The sequence below is a fragment of the Somniosus microcephalus genome, chromosome 25, assembly GCF_052327205.1.
Source record: "Somniosus microcephalus isolate GS21.2 chromosome 25, FLI_Smic_1.0, whole genome shotgun sequence".
Taxonomy (NCBI): Eukaryota; Metazoa; Chordata; class Chondrichthyes; order Squaliformes; family Somniosidae; genus Somniosus; species Somniosus microcephalus.
Window position 1 is genome coordinate 28,541,261 of NC_141011.1, and position 15,437 is coordinate 28,556,697.

The 15,437-nt window shown below is 45.4% G+C and overlaps 1 protein-coding gene across 2 annotated transcripts in view; it reads left to right on the plus strand.

Moving 5' to 3' along the window:
- mfap2 (microfibril associated protein 2) overlaps positions 1 to 15,437 on the plus strand; it is a 50,681-nt gene that overhangs the window by 19,483 nt on the left and 15,761 nt on the right. Inside the window, exons 4-6 of one of the 2 annotated variants that reach the window (XM_085966976.1) lie at positions 19 to 54; positions 11,164 to 11,229; positions 12,338 to 12,379. In XM_085966976.1, coding sequence (XP_085823102.1) covers positions 19 to 54; positions 11,164 to 11,229; positions 12,338 to 12,379 — 144 coding nt within the window. The remainder of the gene's footprint in view (positions 1 to 18; positions 55 to 11,163; positions 11,230 to 12,337; positions 12,380 to 15,437) is intronic. The other variant, XM_085966977.1, reaches the window with a different exon arrangement.

Here is a 15,437-nt window from a genome sequence, read left to right on the forward strand (position 1 = left end):
TCTTTTCTCCTTCCCCAGGTCCAGAGGATTATAACACAGATTTCGAGTATACTGGTAAGTGTTGATATTGCACCTTTTTCTACATCAGGCAGTCCCTCCTGAAATAAGGTAACGAACTTAGAATACTGCAAGTGTGTAAAATATTCCACATGTAGCGGGAGTTCTACACTCAGAACTCAGTGCAATGGTCAGGAGCAGCCTCAGTGCCAGAGGTAAACTCCATACATGTAGCTTATATAATTAATGGTTCATTTTTATAATTTGTTTTTAAACTCTTTCCTCCACTGAATGTGGAGACTTCTGTCACGGTGAACTCATCACCTTAGTGAGAAAACATTTTTCTCCTTGAATCTTTTTCTCCCCACTTCTCCAGAAGGTGCTGACTCTTTGCCGGGGTATGGGTTCCACAGGCACTAGCTGCCCTCTGTACCTCGCCCAGGTCACCATTCTTTACGTGCAAGCCTAGACAGTAATTTTGGACAAGCTGTTCATCCATGAAGGGCATAGCGCCCTCATCTGATACCCATGTGCACACTGAAACAGCACTGGGTAGCAATCAAAATCTGGAGCCCTCCGTCAAGGGGTGCTGAGTTCAGTTGTAGCACTCCGAATGCTGAGGCCAGCTAACTCAGCACAGACCAGGGATTGGGACAGGGACTCCTCCCCGCTACTCTAGATGGGGATTAGTACCTCAACAGGAGGCGCATTGATCCATTTGGTGGCTGATTTCACCAGCTTTGAAACAAAACTTTTTAATTGTCCTCTTGTCTGACATCTTATAAAAATGCCTGCCTCTGGAGAGCTGTCCAGCCTCCTGTTCACACATCTGAATCTGAAGGCCAGTTTGGTGCCTCACATTATAGGTGTTTAATGTCCTATCAAAATGGATCAAGAAATGTTTTTTGTAGGGCCGTCAAGCGATTAAAAAAAAAAAATTCCCATTAATCTTGCAATTAAAATGTTTTAATCGCAGTGAACCATGGTTTTAATCACATTTAATTGATCCTGTTGTCATCGGCGTAAGTATTTAACGTGTCAGCTTTACTATCATAATTTCTGGCTGTCCTGTTGGTTCTATTCATGTCCGTTTCGGCCTATGTGTCAGGCTTATCTTTACTGTTAGCAGGGGGTGATTTATCTGCCGGGAAAAAGGTTGATTATAAACTGGATCAATTAGTACAAGGAGGATTGGTTGGTTTACGATGGTAGAATTAATAGTATAACACAGAGACGGAGGTAAAATCATAGAAATTTCCGGGAATGGTAGCATAGTGGTTATGTTGCTGGGTTAGTAATCCAGAGGTCTGGACCAATGATCCGGAGACGTGAGTTCAAATGCCTATAATGTGAGGCAGCTGGGGAATTTAAATTCAATTAATTAAATAAATCTGGAATAAAAAGCTAGTCTCAGTAATGATGACCCTGAAACTACCGGATTGTCATAAAAACCCATCTGGTTCACTAATGTCCTTTTAGGGAAGGAAATCTGCCGTCCTTACCTGGTCTGGCCTATATGTGATTCCAGACCCACAGCAATGTGGTTGACTCTTAACTGCCCTCTGAAAGGGCCTAGCGAGCCACTCAGTTGTAATAAATCGCTACGAAAAACAATAATAAGAATGAAACCGGACGGACCACCCGGCATCGAACTCGGCACCGGCTATGGACACGACAACGGCACACCCAGCCCAGTCGGCCCTGCAAAGTCCTCCTCACCAACATCTGGGGACTTGTGCCAAACTTGGAAGAGCTGTCCCACAGACTAGTCAAGCAATAGCCTGACATAGTCATACTCACAGAATCATACCTTTCAGCCAATGTCCCAAACTCCTCCATCACCATCCCTGGGTATGTCCTGTCCCACCAGGGGTGGCGGCACAGTGGTATACAGTCGGGAAGGAGTGGCCCTAGGAGTCCTCAACATTGACTCCGGAACCCATGAAGTCTCATGGCTTCAGGTCAAGCATGGGCAAGGAAACCTCCTGCTGATTACCAACTACTGCCCTCCCTCAGCTGATTAATCAGTACTCCTCCACTTGGAAGAAGCACTGAGAGTAGCAAGGGCACAGAATGTACTCTGAGTGGGGGACTTCAATGTCCATCACCAAGAATGGCTCGGTAGCACCGCTGCTGGCCGAGTCCTAAAGGACATAGCTGCGAGTCTGGGCCTGCAACAGGTGGTGAACGAACCAACACAAAGGAAAAACCTACTTGACCTCATCCTCACCAATCTACCTGTCGCAGATGTATCTGTCCATGACAGCATTGGTAGCAGTGACCACCCCACAGTCATTGTGGAGATGAAGTCCCGTCTTCACACTGAGGACACCCTCCATCGTGTTGTGTGGCACTATCGCCATGCTAAATGGGATAGATTCAGAACAGATCTAAGAGCTCAAAACTGGGCATCCATGAGGCACTGTGGGCCATCAGCAGCAGCAGAATTGTATTCCACCACAATCTGTAACCTCATGGCCTGGCATATCCCTCACTCTACCATTACCATCAAGCCAGGGGACCAACCCTGGTTCAATAAAGAGTGTAGAAGAGCATGCCAGGAGCAGCACCAGGCATACCTAAAAATGAGGTGCCAACCTGGGGAAGCTGCAACACAGGATTACATGCATGCTAAAAACCGGAAGCAGCATGCTATAGACAGGGCTAAGTGATCCCACAATCAACGGATCAGATCAAAGCTCTGCAGTCCTGCCACATCCAGTCGTGAATGGTGGTGGACCATTAAACAACTAACGGGAGGAGGAGACTCCATGGATATCCCCATCCTCAATCCTCAATGATGGTGGAGCCCAGCACGTGAGTGCAAAAGACAAAGCTGAAGTGTTTGCAACCATCTTCAGCCAGAAATGCCAAGTGGATGATCCATATCGGCCTCCTCCTGAGGTCCCCATCATCACGGAAGCCAGTCTTCAGTCAATTCGATTCACTCCACGTGATATCAAGAAACGGCTGAGCGCACTGGATACAGCAAAGGCTATGGGCCCCGACAACATCCCGGCTGTCGTGCTGAAGACTTGTGCTCCAGAACTAGCCGCACCTCTAGCCAAGCTGTTCCAGTACAACTACAACACTGGCATCTATCCAACAATGTGGAAAACTGCCCAGGTATGTCCTGTCCACAAATAGCAAGACAAATGCAATCTGGCCAATTACTGCCCCATCAGTCTACTCTCAATCATCAGCAAAGTGATGGAAAGTGTCGTCAACAGTGCTATCAAGTGCCACTAACTCACCAATAACCTGCTCACTCATGTCCAGTTTGGGTTCTGTCAGGACCACTCGGCTCCTGACCTCATTACAGCCTTGGTCCAAACATGGACACAGGAGCTGAATTCCAGAGGTGAGGTGAGAGTGACTGCCCTTGACATCAAGGCAGCATTTGACCGTGTGTGGCATCAAGGAGCCCTAGTAAAACTGATGTCAATGGGAATCGGGGGGAAAACTCTCCACTGGCTAGAGTCATACCTAGCACAAAGGAAGATGGTTGTGGTGGTTGGAGTTCAATCATCACAGCCCAGGACATCGCTGCAGGAGTTCCTCAGGGCAGTGCCTGTAACATTTGCATATTGAATTATCATTGGCCCGCAGGCATCTGTAAGGAATACCTATTATATTCACATGTGATCACATGCTGAGTTGTCATTGGCCTGCAGGCATCTATAAGGACTACTATTGTTTTGAAGACCCAGGCTAGGGGTCCTAATGCCAGGCTTTTTCCAATGGTGCTGCTATGAGTAAGATCAGACCTAATGCTTAATAAAAGAGTTAAACTGTAATACTCCGTTGTCCTGCAACTTATTATTTTTGTACAAAGTGTGCAAAACAAGACATGGTGTCAGAACAGGGATTGAAAATGGACATCGTTGGAGCTCCCTTGCCTCGACTCGATTGGGAATCTTTGAACTTACCTAGAGAATGGCGCAAGTTCAAGCAACACGTGGAGTTGATGTTCTCGGGTCCGCTGAAAAGCAAAGGGGAGGAAGAAAGATGCAGCTACCTACTCCTGTGGATCGGAGAAAAAGGGAGAGACATTTTTAACACATAGTCTCTCACCGCGGATGAAGCAAAGGTACTGAAAAGTTATTTTGACCGTTTTGAATCATATGTGATGCCCAAGACAAATACGATATTCGCTAGGTACAAGTTTCAGGAGAAAGTACAAGGAGCTAGTGAGTCGTTTGAACAGTTCGTGACTGAGTTAAAACTGTTGGTAAAAGACTGTGAATATGCAGATAAAGATGAGATGGTCAGAGACCACATCGTGTTTGGAATACATTCAGCTAAAGTGAGAGAGAAACTTTTGAATGTTGGGTCCGGGCTAATGCTGGACAAAGCTATGGACATAGCTAGATCGCACGAGATAGCCCAAGCACAAGGCTATCAAACGCCCTCACTACCCTCTACCAACGCTAGATGACATCACACCCAAGCTAGTGGGAGCATGTTACTTCAGTGTAATGGACGCACGATCAGGATACTGGACTATCAAGCTCACGGAAGAGTCATCTAAGCTAACAATGTTCAACACACCATTTGGACGCTACCGATTTCTGCGTTTACCATTTGGTATTGTCTCAGTTCAGGATGAATTCCAGCGGAAGATCAACGAAACCTATGAAGGCCTCGACGGAGTAGTCGCAATCGTAGACGACATCCTCATCTATGGCAGGAATAGAGAGGAACATGACAGGAACCTCCGTGCGATGCTACAAAGATCATGGGAGAAAGGTATCCGGCTCAACCCCGAGAAAAGCATAATCGGATCCACCGAGATCAGTTATTTCGGGCATCGCCTCTCAACTGATGGCATTAAGCCGGATCCAGAGAAAATCTCCGCCATCAAGAAGATGGAGCCACCGAAGAACCGCGCAGAGCTAGAGACAGTACTAGGCATGGTTAACTACTTAGCCAAGTTTGCCCCGAGCCTCTCCGAAATCAACGCACCCATGCGTCAGTTGCTCAAACAATCCAATGAGTTCCTGTGGGACAAACAACATGACACAGCATTTCAGAAAATGAAAGACCTAATCACCAGAGAACCAGGACCAGTTCCTGCCTACTTCGACCCCAACAAAGAGCTCAGACTACAAGTGGACGCGTCAAAGTACGGACTAGGCGCAGTATTACTGCAAGAAGGAAAGCCCATCGGCTACGCTTCCAGATCTCTCACAGACAGTGAAATCAACTGTGCTCAAATCGAGAAAGAGCTATATGCAATTCTGTTTGGATGTAAGCGTTTCCACCAGTATGTCTATGGCCGACAAGTCATTGTGGAATCTGACCACAAGCCCCTCGAGTCAATCATGAGGAAACCACTAGCCGCAGCCCCACCAAGGCTACAGAGAATGATCCTTCAGCTACAGAAGTACGCCTTCACAATCACTCACCGTCCAGGCAAAGACATTCCTGTCGCAGACACGCTCTCCAGAGGACAGCAGCCTCAGTGAAGGCATGGATGTGCAGGTGCACATGGTGTACAACAGCTTACCTGTGAGTGACTCAAAACTGAAGGAGATCTGAGCAGGAACAGAGAAAGATGCACAACTCACATGGCTGAGCAAAGTCATACATGAAGGATGGCCTGAGGAAAGGAGGAAATGCCCTCAGAGCATATCTGAATTCTGGAACCACAGAGACGAACTGTCACAAATCAACAGAATCGTCTTCAAAGGGGAGAAAATCATCATACCTACCAGTCTCAGGGAAGAGATGTTGACAAAAATTCATGCTGGACATATGGGCATGGAAAAATGCAAACAAAGAGCACGTGACATTATGTTTTGGCCCGGAATGTGCAAACACATTGAGGACATTGTCGGCAAATGTTCCATTTGTCTAGAACGCCACCCATCAAATGTCAAAGAGCCCATGATACCTCACCGTATCCCAGACAGGCCCTGGCAGGTCGCGGCAACGGATCTGTTCACATGGAACAACGAGGACTACATAGTGACTGTTGATTACTACAGCAGATTTTTTGAACTGGACAAGCTTCCCAGCACCACATCTGCAGCTGTAATCCACAAGCTAAAGGCAGCCTTTGCCAGGCATGGCATGGTAGAGACTTTAGTCTCAGACAATGGCCCCCAATACAAATCAAAAGAGTTCGAGTCGTTTTCCAAGGCATGGGATTTCACACATGTCACATCAAGCCCACATTATCCTCAAAGTAATGGCCTTGCTGAAAAAACTGTCCAGATTGCAAAAACACTCATGGACAAAGCCAAAGCGGACAAAAGAGACCCCTACATCAGTCTCCTTGAGTACCGCAACGCTCCGGTTGACAACTTCAAGTCACCAGCACAGCTGTTGATGAGCCGCAGACTTCGCTCAATCCTTCCAAGCACCAACCAGCAGCTGCAGCCAGAGGTTGTCAGCTGCAAGCAAGTGCATGCAAAACGTGTACGGAGACAGCAACACCAAAAGAGATACTATGACAGGTCAGCTAGACTACTGCTGCCGCTGCACAATGGAGAATCCGTCAGAACCCAGGAGCATGACTACTGGAAGCCAGCAGTCGTCATCCAGCCAGCTGACACTGAGCGATCGTATCACGTCCGCACCCCAGAAGGACAGGTGTACCGCCGCAATCGCAGGCACCTCCTGAACACCAAGGAACAACACCGTCATTCCGACGAGAGGATCAGTTCAACAGAGTGTGATGAACAGAGCAATACACAAAACACATCACACTTACCTGAACCTGAATTGTTGACCGATTCAGGAGCATGCTCAGTTTCATACCACACAAGGTCGGGACGAGAGGTCAAGCCTAGAGTTATCCTTGACTTGTGAACTGTCAAAGGGTGTAGGCGGATCGCTGCCCTAAAAAAAAACTGTACATCGTTATTGAAATGTTGAGATGTTTTCAGTGCTAGTTAAATGCTGAGTTTACTTATATGTTTATGCTACCGAGAACATTATGTAGAAGAAAGGTTTAAAAGTAATGCATAACATTTTTCTTTTAAAAGAAAGGGGATGTAACATTTGCATATTGAATTATCATTGGCCCGTAGGCATCTGTAAGGAATACCTATTATATTCACATGTGATCACATGCTGAGTTGTCATTGGCCTGCAGGCATCTGTAAGGACTACTATTGTTTTGAAGACCCAGGCTAGGGGTCCTAATGCCAGGCTTTTTCCAATGGTGCTGCTATGAGTAAGATCAGACCTAATGCTTAATAAAAGAGTTAAACTGTAATACTCCGTTGTCTTGCAAGTTATTATTTTTGTATAAAGTGTGTAAAACAAGACAGTGTCCTAGGCCCAACCATCTTCCACTGCTTCATCAATGACCTTCCCTCCAACATAAGATCAGAAATGGGGATGTTTGCTGATGACTGCACAGTGTTCAGTGCCATTTCCAACTCCTCATTTAATGAAACAGTCCATGCCCACATGCATCAAGACCTGGACGACATTCAGGCTTGGGCTGATAAGTGGCAGATAACATTCGTGCCACAGAAGTGCCAGGCAATGACTATCTCCAACAAGCGAGAGTCTAACCACCGCCCCTTGACATTCAATGGCATTACCATCGCCGAATCCCCCACCATCAACATCTTAGGAGTCGCCATTGACCAGAAACTTAACTGGACCAGCCATAAATACTGTGGCAACAAGAGCAAGTCAGAGGCTAGGTATTCTGCAGCGAGTGTCACACCTTCTGACTCCCTAAAGCATTTCCACCATCTACAAGGCACAAGTAAGGAGTGTGATGGAATACTCTCCACTTGCCTGGATGAGTGCAGCTCCAACAACACTCAAAAAGCTCGACACCATCCAGGACAAAGCAGCCCGCTTGATTGGCACCCCATCCACCACCTTAAACATTCACTCCCTTCACCACTGGCGTACCGTGGCTGCAGTGTGTGCCATCTACAAGATGCACTGCAGCAACTCGCCAAGGCTTCTTCGGCAGCACCTCCCAAACCCGTGACCTCTTCCACCTAGCAGGACAAGGGCAGCAGGCGCATGGGAACACCGCCACCTGCAAGTTCCCCTCCAAGTCACACACCATCCTGACTAGGAAGTATATCGCCGATCCTTCATTGTCACTGGGTCAAACTCCTGGAACTCCCTCCCTAACAGCACTGTGGGAGTACCTTCACCACACGGACTGCAGTGGTTCAAGAAGGCGGCTCACCACCACCTTCTCAAGGGCAATTAGGGATGGGCAATAAATGCTGGCCTTGCCAGCGACGCCCACATCCTGTGAACGAATAAAAAAAAATTCTAGCCAATCGTGTCTGTGCCAGCTGAAAAAGAGCTATCCAGCCTAATCCCACTTTCCAGCTCTTGGTCCGTAGCCCTGTAGGTTACGGCACTTCAAGTGCATATTTTTCCTGAAAACAAAAGAAAAAGTAATGGAAAGTTATTTTTCGAGTTATTCTGAGTTTATGGGAAAGATAATGAGCTCCTGAATAGAATGTTAGATAGAACTGACTGGCTGGCATCCTGCTTGATCCTGAACTCTGCTTCCAAATGCTTCAGCCATTTCACTCTCGCCCTGATGCCTCCTCCCTCAGGCTTTCCCTACCCGTGTCCCATCCTCACCCTCGCCTGGCTCCTTCCTCTCTGCGTAACTTCTGCGATTAATGCGCATTTTTTTTTAAATCACCAAAAAAATGAACGCGTTAATTGCAGAAGGTAACCGTGATTAACTGACAGCCTTATATTTTTGATTTAAAAATAATTCTCAATAAATTCATCACTGCAGAAATTGTGACTCCCTCCTGTACCTGTTCATAAACACACCCGCTCACTCCATCAAATCAAATCACAGACTCCGTGACAGTCTCACCATTACAGGTAGCTCCCCCTGAGCTCTGCAGATTCACTTCAATACAAAATATTAAACTTGTACTAAGGAAGAAATTACATTTCCCAGAGCTCACAGCAAAATCTTTACCTGTTCTGGTGTAAAGACAACATGGCTGCCAGATCCATTCAGGGCTACACTAACTTCAACTAAAAGTCAACTTTTGCAATGCCTGAAGTCTTGCTACACAAATTTACCCACGGCTACAACAACAATTATTAACCCTGACCTGGAGTACAAATTCATATATTTACACTTGTGAGATGAGGAGTTAACTAGAACTTTTCCACCTCCCCATGCTCTAGTAAAAATGGAACATTCCATTTCCCAGCGCACGCTGGCTGCACATCAGATAACACAGGGCAAAGAATAAGTAGAATTTTCTCAAACAAGGCACAATTTTCATACCTGCTTACACAGCAACAAATCATTGGAGCTGATTTTCAGCAGGCATGATAAAAGAACTTCTTAAAGATGTTGTTTTACATATTGATTGGAAAACTGTGGTGGGGGTGGGGAGAAGAAAGGGCCACATGAGGGGGAAATGGGACTGGGAAAGGGTAGCATCGGTTGTTGAGGTAAGGAAAGCAGTGAGACCGGCTAGTTATGTCTGAGACTAGGTGGCAAGACCCCTGGGGGTGGTGGGGGGCCTCGTGGTAGGAGAGTGGAGCAGTCTGGCCGGGAGTGGGGGGGGGAAGGAGAAAGGACTAAACTCAGGGAATGAGAGGAGCAGTCTTAGGGAGTTGGATATGTGCCAGTAGATATTAGTGTGGTGCAATTAGGTCCAGCTGTTTCTCGGTTTGTTTTTTTTTGTTAATAGTTGTGGCATGGTCCAAGTTGCAGTTGGACAGCATCCCAGTTGTTTACACTATTGTCAATTGTTGCCCAGGGGGAGTACCATGTAAAGGAACATGGAGCATGTACACAGCCGTCAGTTCATGGAAAAACAGCATTAGCAACTTCTCCCGCAATGAAACCTTGTAAACACTAGCCTGCCTATTGCGTGCCAGTGGAACAGACTCCTAATGGATCCAAGGGTTGGGTTTTTCTCTCCCTCCTCTCCTGAAAGAAGAGAAAGAATAAATACTTGCATTTATATAGCGCCTTTCACAACCTCAGGATGTCCCAAAGTGCTTTACAGGCACTTTTGAAGTATAGTCACTGTTGTAATGTAGGCTTCGCTGACTTGCAATGGGTACGGTTTCCTTCGTTCCAAGTGCTTCCATGCAGTTGAAAACACAGGAACAAAAACAGATCGGCTGAGCCTAGTTCCTCATCCTATGCAAAGGCACAGTATAACCGGAGTGAGACTCTCAGCAAGAGGCTGAGACAATGAACTCCCTCAAAAAGGAACGTCATTAATATCTGGAACCAAGATTGGAGGCTTCTGGGACAGCTGAGTAAGATTTTCATTTATAGGCCACCGTATCATTTTGTTGAAACATCTTAATTGCTTTACACGCAGGGCCTCGGTTTAATTATCTCGTCAACACCTCCAATAATGTTGTATTCCCTCAGCACTGCACTTGAGTATCAGCCTAAATTATGTTCTCCTCTGGAGTGGGACTTGAACCCACAACTTTCTGGCTCAGAGGCAAACATGGTAATAAGTGAAATTATTAAGCCACCCACAGAACCTGATGTTTTCTCTTCTGTGAGGTGGTGATGTTATCTGGACAACTACCACAGCCAGGGTTGAATAATGGAGATGTGAGAATGGATAAATATTCTGAAGTTTTGCTTGATTACCTTTTGGGGATCAGAGAATATTTATACAGGAGATTAATTGAGTGGGGTAAAGTCCACCATAAAGAAAGAAAATTAACCCTACATTTATATAGTGCCTTTCACTACCTCAGGACGTCCCAAAGCAATTTACAGCCAATGAAGTACTTTTTGAAGTGTAGTCACTTTTGTAATGTAGAGTGGAGATTGTACCTGTCCTGTGGAAAGAGATTAAATGGATGGGTTAGAGTTCATGGTGTGCTAAGTTTTACATAGCTGTGGAAGATTAAATGAATGGGGTTGTATCAGTGATAAGGTAGATTGTACATCGGCTGCAGATGGAGTGGCTTTGATGGGATGGATGACCTTTTCTGATTCTACATTCTTATGAATCCCAGTTACAACACTCTCTCCAAAAAAGTTCTTAGCAACTCAGTTGCCAGACACACAGGTTACGATGCACAAATATTGTTATGTGCTTTGGGGGGCAGGTGTGAGGCCCAGAAATCATTTGATCCACTGGTGTTGAAGGCCTGGGCTCATGCTCTAAGGAGACCCCTGTTATTTTCAACTGACTGGCTGTCATTCTCTTATAGGTCCTGGATTTCTTCCACAAGTAATCTTTCCACCAGTCCAGACCTCAGAGATCCTGACTGATTTAGGTACTGAAGGGTATTGTACAGACTGTATGGGTGTAGATTACATGTAACGAGTGACATCATGATAGTTATAGTTAGACTATATCCTACCTCATACAGATGCTATAAAGCAAATGATTGGCTCCCCCAATGCCTGTGAGTCTATACAGTGAGTAACTGAACCGTACAGACTAGGATGATCCCAAGGTTGATCCCCGTTACTGTGCTGAGTTAGCTGATTTCAGCCAAGACAGCATCACAGTTAGCCTCAGCATCCCTGGGTTAGGGATGGGGAAAAATAACATCCTGATCACTATTCCCGCTGGAAAGTGCGTGTGTGTCGATGTCGGTTGAGGACAGGATTGGGCCTGACTCTGATGTTGCCAACATTTGCAAAGCCTGTCGCTGAGAACTGTCCAGGCTCACACATAGGGCGCAAGAAAATTGTTTGGAGAAAGTTTAACAAGCTAATCAAGAATCACCAATACCATAATATCTAGGTTTGTGAAGATTATGTACAGGTACAACAACAATTTGCATTTCTATAGTGCCTTTATCATAGTAAAACGTCCCAAGTCACTTCACAGGAGCATAATTAGACAAAAATTGACACTGAGCCAAAGAAAGAGATATTAGGACAGGTGACTAAAAGTTTGGTCAAAGAGGTAGGTTTGAAGAAGCGTCATAAAGGAAGAGAGAGAGGTGGCGAGGCAGAGAGGTTTAGGAAGGGACTTCCAGAGCTTAGGGCCTAGGCAGCTGAAGGCACGGCCACCAATGGAGGGGCAAAGGAAGTCAGGGATGCACGTGAGGCCAGAATTGGAGGAACGCAGAGCTCTCAGAGGGTTGTAGAGCTGGAAGAGGTTTCAGAGATAGGAAGGGGCGAGGCCATGGAGGGATCTGAATACAAGGATGAGAATTTTTAATTTGAGGTATTGGAGGACTGGGAGCCAATGTAGGTCAGTGAGCACAGGGATGATGAGTGAATGGGACTTGGTGCAAGTTAGGGTATTCTCATCAAAATGCCTTCCATTCAACAATCACACTGTAGTACCTGCAGTGTACAGGAGCTTCTTGTTTAAATGCTGTGTTGGTGGTCACTTGGATGTAGCTAATTGTTCTTTTCTTTCAATAGGCACAAATTTTGAAACAGAACCCACAGAGCCTGGCCCTCTTGGTAAGTAATTAAATGATCACACCTTCCCAGGTTAATTCATAGAAACTTAGAAAAATAGGAGCAGGAGTAGGCCATTCGGCCCTTCGAGCCTGCTCTGCCATTCAACATGGTCATGGCTGATCCTCTATCTCAATACCATATTCCTGCTTTCTCCCCATACCCCTTGATGCCTTTTGTGTCTAGAAATCTATCTATCTCCTTCTTAAATATATTCAATGACTTGGCCTCCACAGCCTTCTGTGGTAGATAATTCCACAGGTTGACCACCCTCTGAGTGAAGAAATTTCTCCTCACCTCAGTCCTAAATGTCCTACCCCGTATCCTGAGACTATGATCCCTCGTTCTAGACCCCCCAGCCAGGGGAAACATCCTCCCTGCATCCAGTCTGTCTAGCCCTGTCAGAATTTTATATGTTTCAATGAGTATAATTCACTGCAGTTTCAGGTTTAGGAAACCCTGAGCCCTTGTTACTGTTTATTACAATATGCTGGACAACTTGGCTCCTCTCCTGACTTTTCCTTGTGGATACGATTCACAGCTGCACTCCTCTGAAAATGGGCAACTGTGTCGGACAGTTGTGCAAGTTGCTGGTAGAGGATTTCTCCAGTCACTATGTATAGCAGCACTGGAACAAATATGAGAATGTTTCCTCTGCTTGATATTTTAGAAGGGGTATCTTTCCAACTTTGTTACCAGCGGGAGCCTTGCCTGCTACAAGTGCGTATCAGGAGTTCAGGCATGCAGTTAGCCTCAGCATCCCTGGGTTAGGGATGGACATAAATGGACAGAAAAAGATGCATAGTATGTGCCCAAGTTTCCTAATGTGTGATCACAGAAGGTGAGGGATCACAGGCTGATGGTTAGTGAAGGTCATTGTTAACCTTTTGGGGATTGTGATACAAGATGCTTCCTTGAGTTTAGCGTCACTGGCTGCTCGCATAAGTGGCTATCACATCCTGTGTGAGCCACATTGTGCCTTTACCTGCCCAATATCAAAGTAAACTCATTGAAACATGTAAGATTCTGAGGGGGATTGACAGGGCAGATGCTAAAAGGTTGTTTCCCTTGGCTAGTGAGTCTAGAACTAGGGGGCATAGTCTCAGGACAAGGGATTGACCATTTAAGACTGAGATGAGGAGGAATTTCTTCACTCAGAGGGTTGTGAATCTTTGGAATTCTCTACCCAAAGGTCTATGGATGCTGAATCGTTGAGTATATTCAAGGCTGAGCTAGATAGACTTTTGGACTCATTGGGAATCAAGGGATATGGGGACTGGGAAGGAAAGTGGAGTTGAGGTCGAAGATCAGCCATGATCTTATTAAATGGCGGAGCAGGCTCGAGGGGCCGTATGGCCTACTCCTGCTCCTAATTCTTATGTCTTATGTTCTTAAACAAAGCAACACCTAGACGTCACTCAGAGAACCTTGTCTCTGTGCTCTAGCTTACTGGAATATATCACACAATATTACGTGACCTCCTTATCTTCGGTAAGTTGAATAGTATACACTCCAATAGACTGAGAGTTAAAGATTAGGAATAGACTGAGAGTTAAAGATTAGGAATAGACGGAGAGTTAAAGATTATGGATATGTTTGGGATAGAGGGTTAAGTGTTACGGTCTATGCTGCTCGGGGTGTAAACCTACAGATATAAATATATATACATTTATATACGTTTTGCATAAACAAAAAACAGTGAGCGCTAAACACAAATGAATAGTGTTAAATACAAACAGGAGAGTTACAGTAAATATAAAATTCACTATTCTCTGAATCATAAGCAGCAGACACTTTCCCTACAGTAACTCCTAGTATTAAACTGACCTCTGAAGCACCATTCCTTAACCTCTGCGGCTGCATGATACCAGAGTTGCTGCTCCACTCCGTTTCTCTGTTTGCGTCAGAGTGACTGCTGCCTCCATGCAGTAACACCAAATTCCTTTGAAGAGATACAAAACAAACTGTTTTTCATAACCACATTTAGGTGACTAGACATTCACAGGATTCAAAACAACCTTTGCCCATACAAATAAAGCCACCAAGCAAATATGTACCGTAAACTGGCCCATAGGATGCTTGTAATTGAATGTAATGTTTCACTCGTGGGAAATCCATTGATCTATTCCAAACATTTTGAATGAGCTGTGAGATAGGTCCCCATCCAAAGACAATGGCCATCCCATCATTTCAGAACAATCCAATTGACGTCAATAGTCCAGGGTAAGTGTTTCAGTGCTTTTAACACACCAGACCATAATGTATATCTATGCAGTTCATAGAAACAGCTGGCAGTAACCAGTTAGAACATAAGAACATAAGAAACAGTAGCAGGAGTAGGCCATTCGGCCCCTCGAGCCTGCTCCGCCATTCAATGAGATCATGGCTGATCTTCTCTCTCAACTCCATTCACCCGCCCTATTGCCATATCACTTGATGCCCTTACTAGTCAGAAATATATTGACTTCTGTTTTGAATATACCCAATGACTGAGCCTCCACAGCTCTCTGGGGTAGAGAATTCCAAAGATTCACCACCCTCTGTGTGAAGAAATTTCTTCTCATCTCAGTCCTGAATGGTCGACCCCTTATCCTGAGGCTGTGGCCCCTGGTTCTAGACTCCCCAGCCAAGGGAAACATTGTCCCAGCATCCACCCTATCAAGCCCTGTAATAATTTTGTAAGTTCTACCCCTGTGTTTGCTGTGGCCAGCAAGAAACAACTTAGTAAAAAAAATCCACCTTCTTAAAAAAACAAATGCATAATTTTTGTCACAATCGGAATTGCTGAAACTCACGTGGAGGAAATGGACCATTTGACACCACAAATGGCTACTAGTTGGGATTCGGGAATGCTCAGTAAACTGGACAGATGGATATTTTGCCCCAAAAAACTGACCGTTATGAAAAGAGTTACATTGAGCCGCGTTGTTCTGATTAAAAGGGATGTGTTTGAACATTGTCTGAATACAGTTTCAACGACAGTTTGCCAAGAGTACTTGGAGCCCCTTGGATTTACAATATTTGAACAGCTGCTTTCAATATTTTATTCCTTACTAATAAT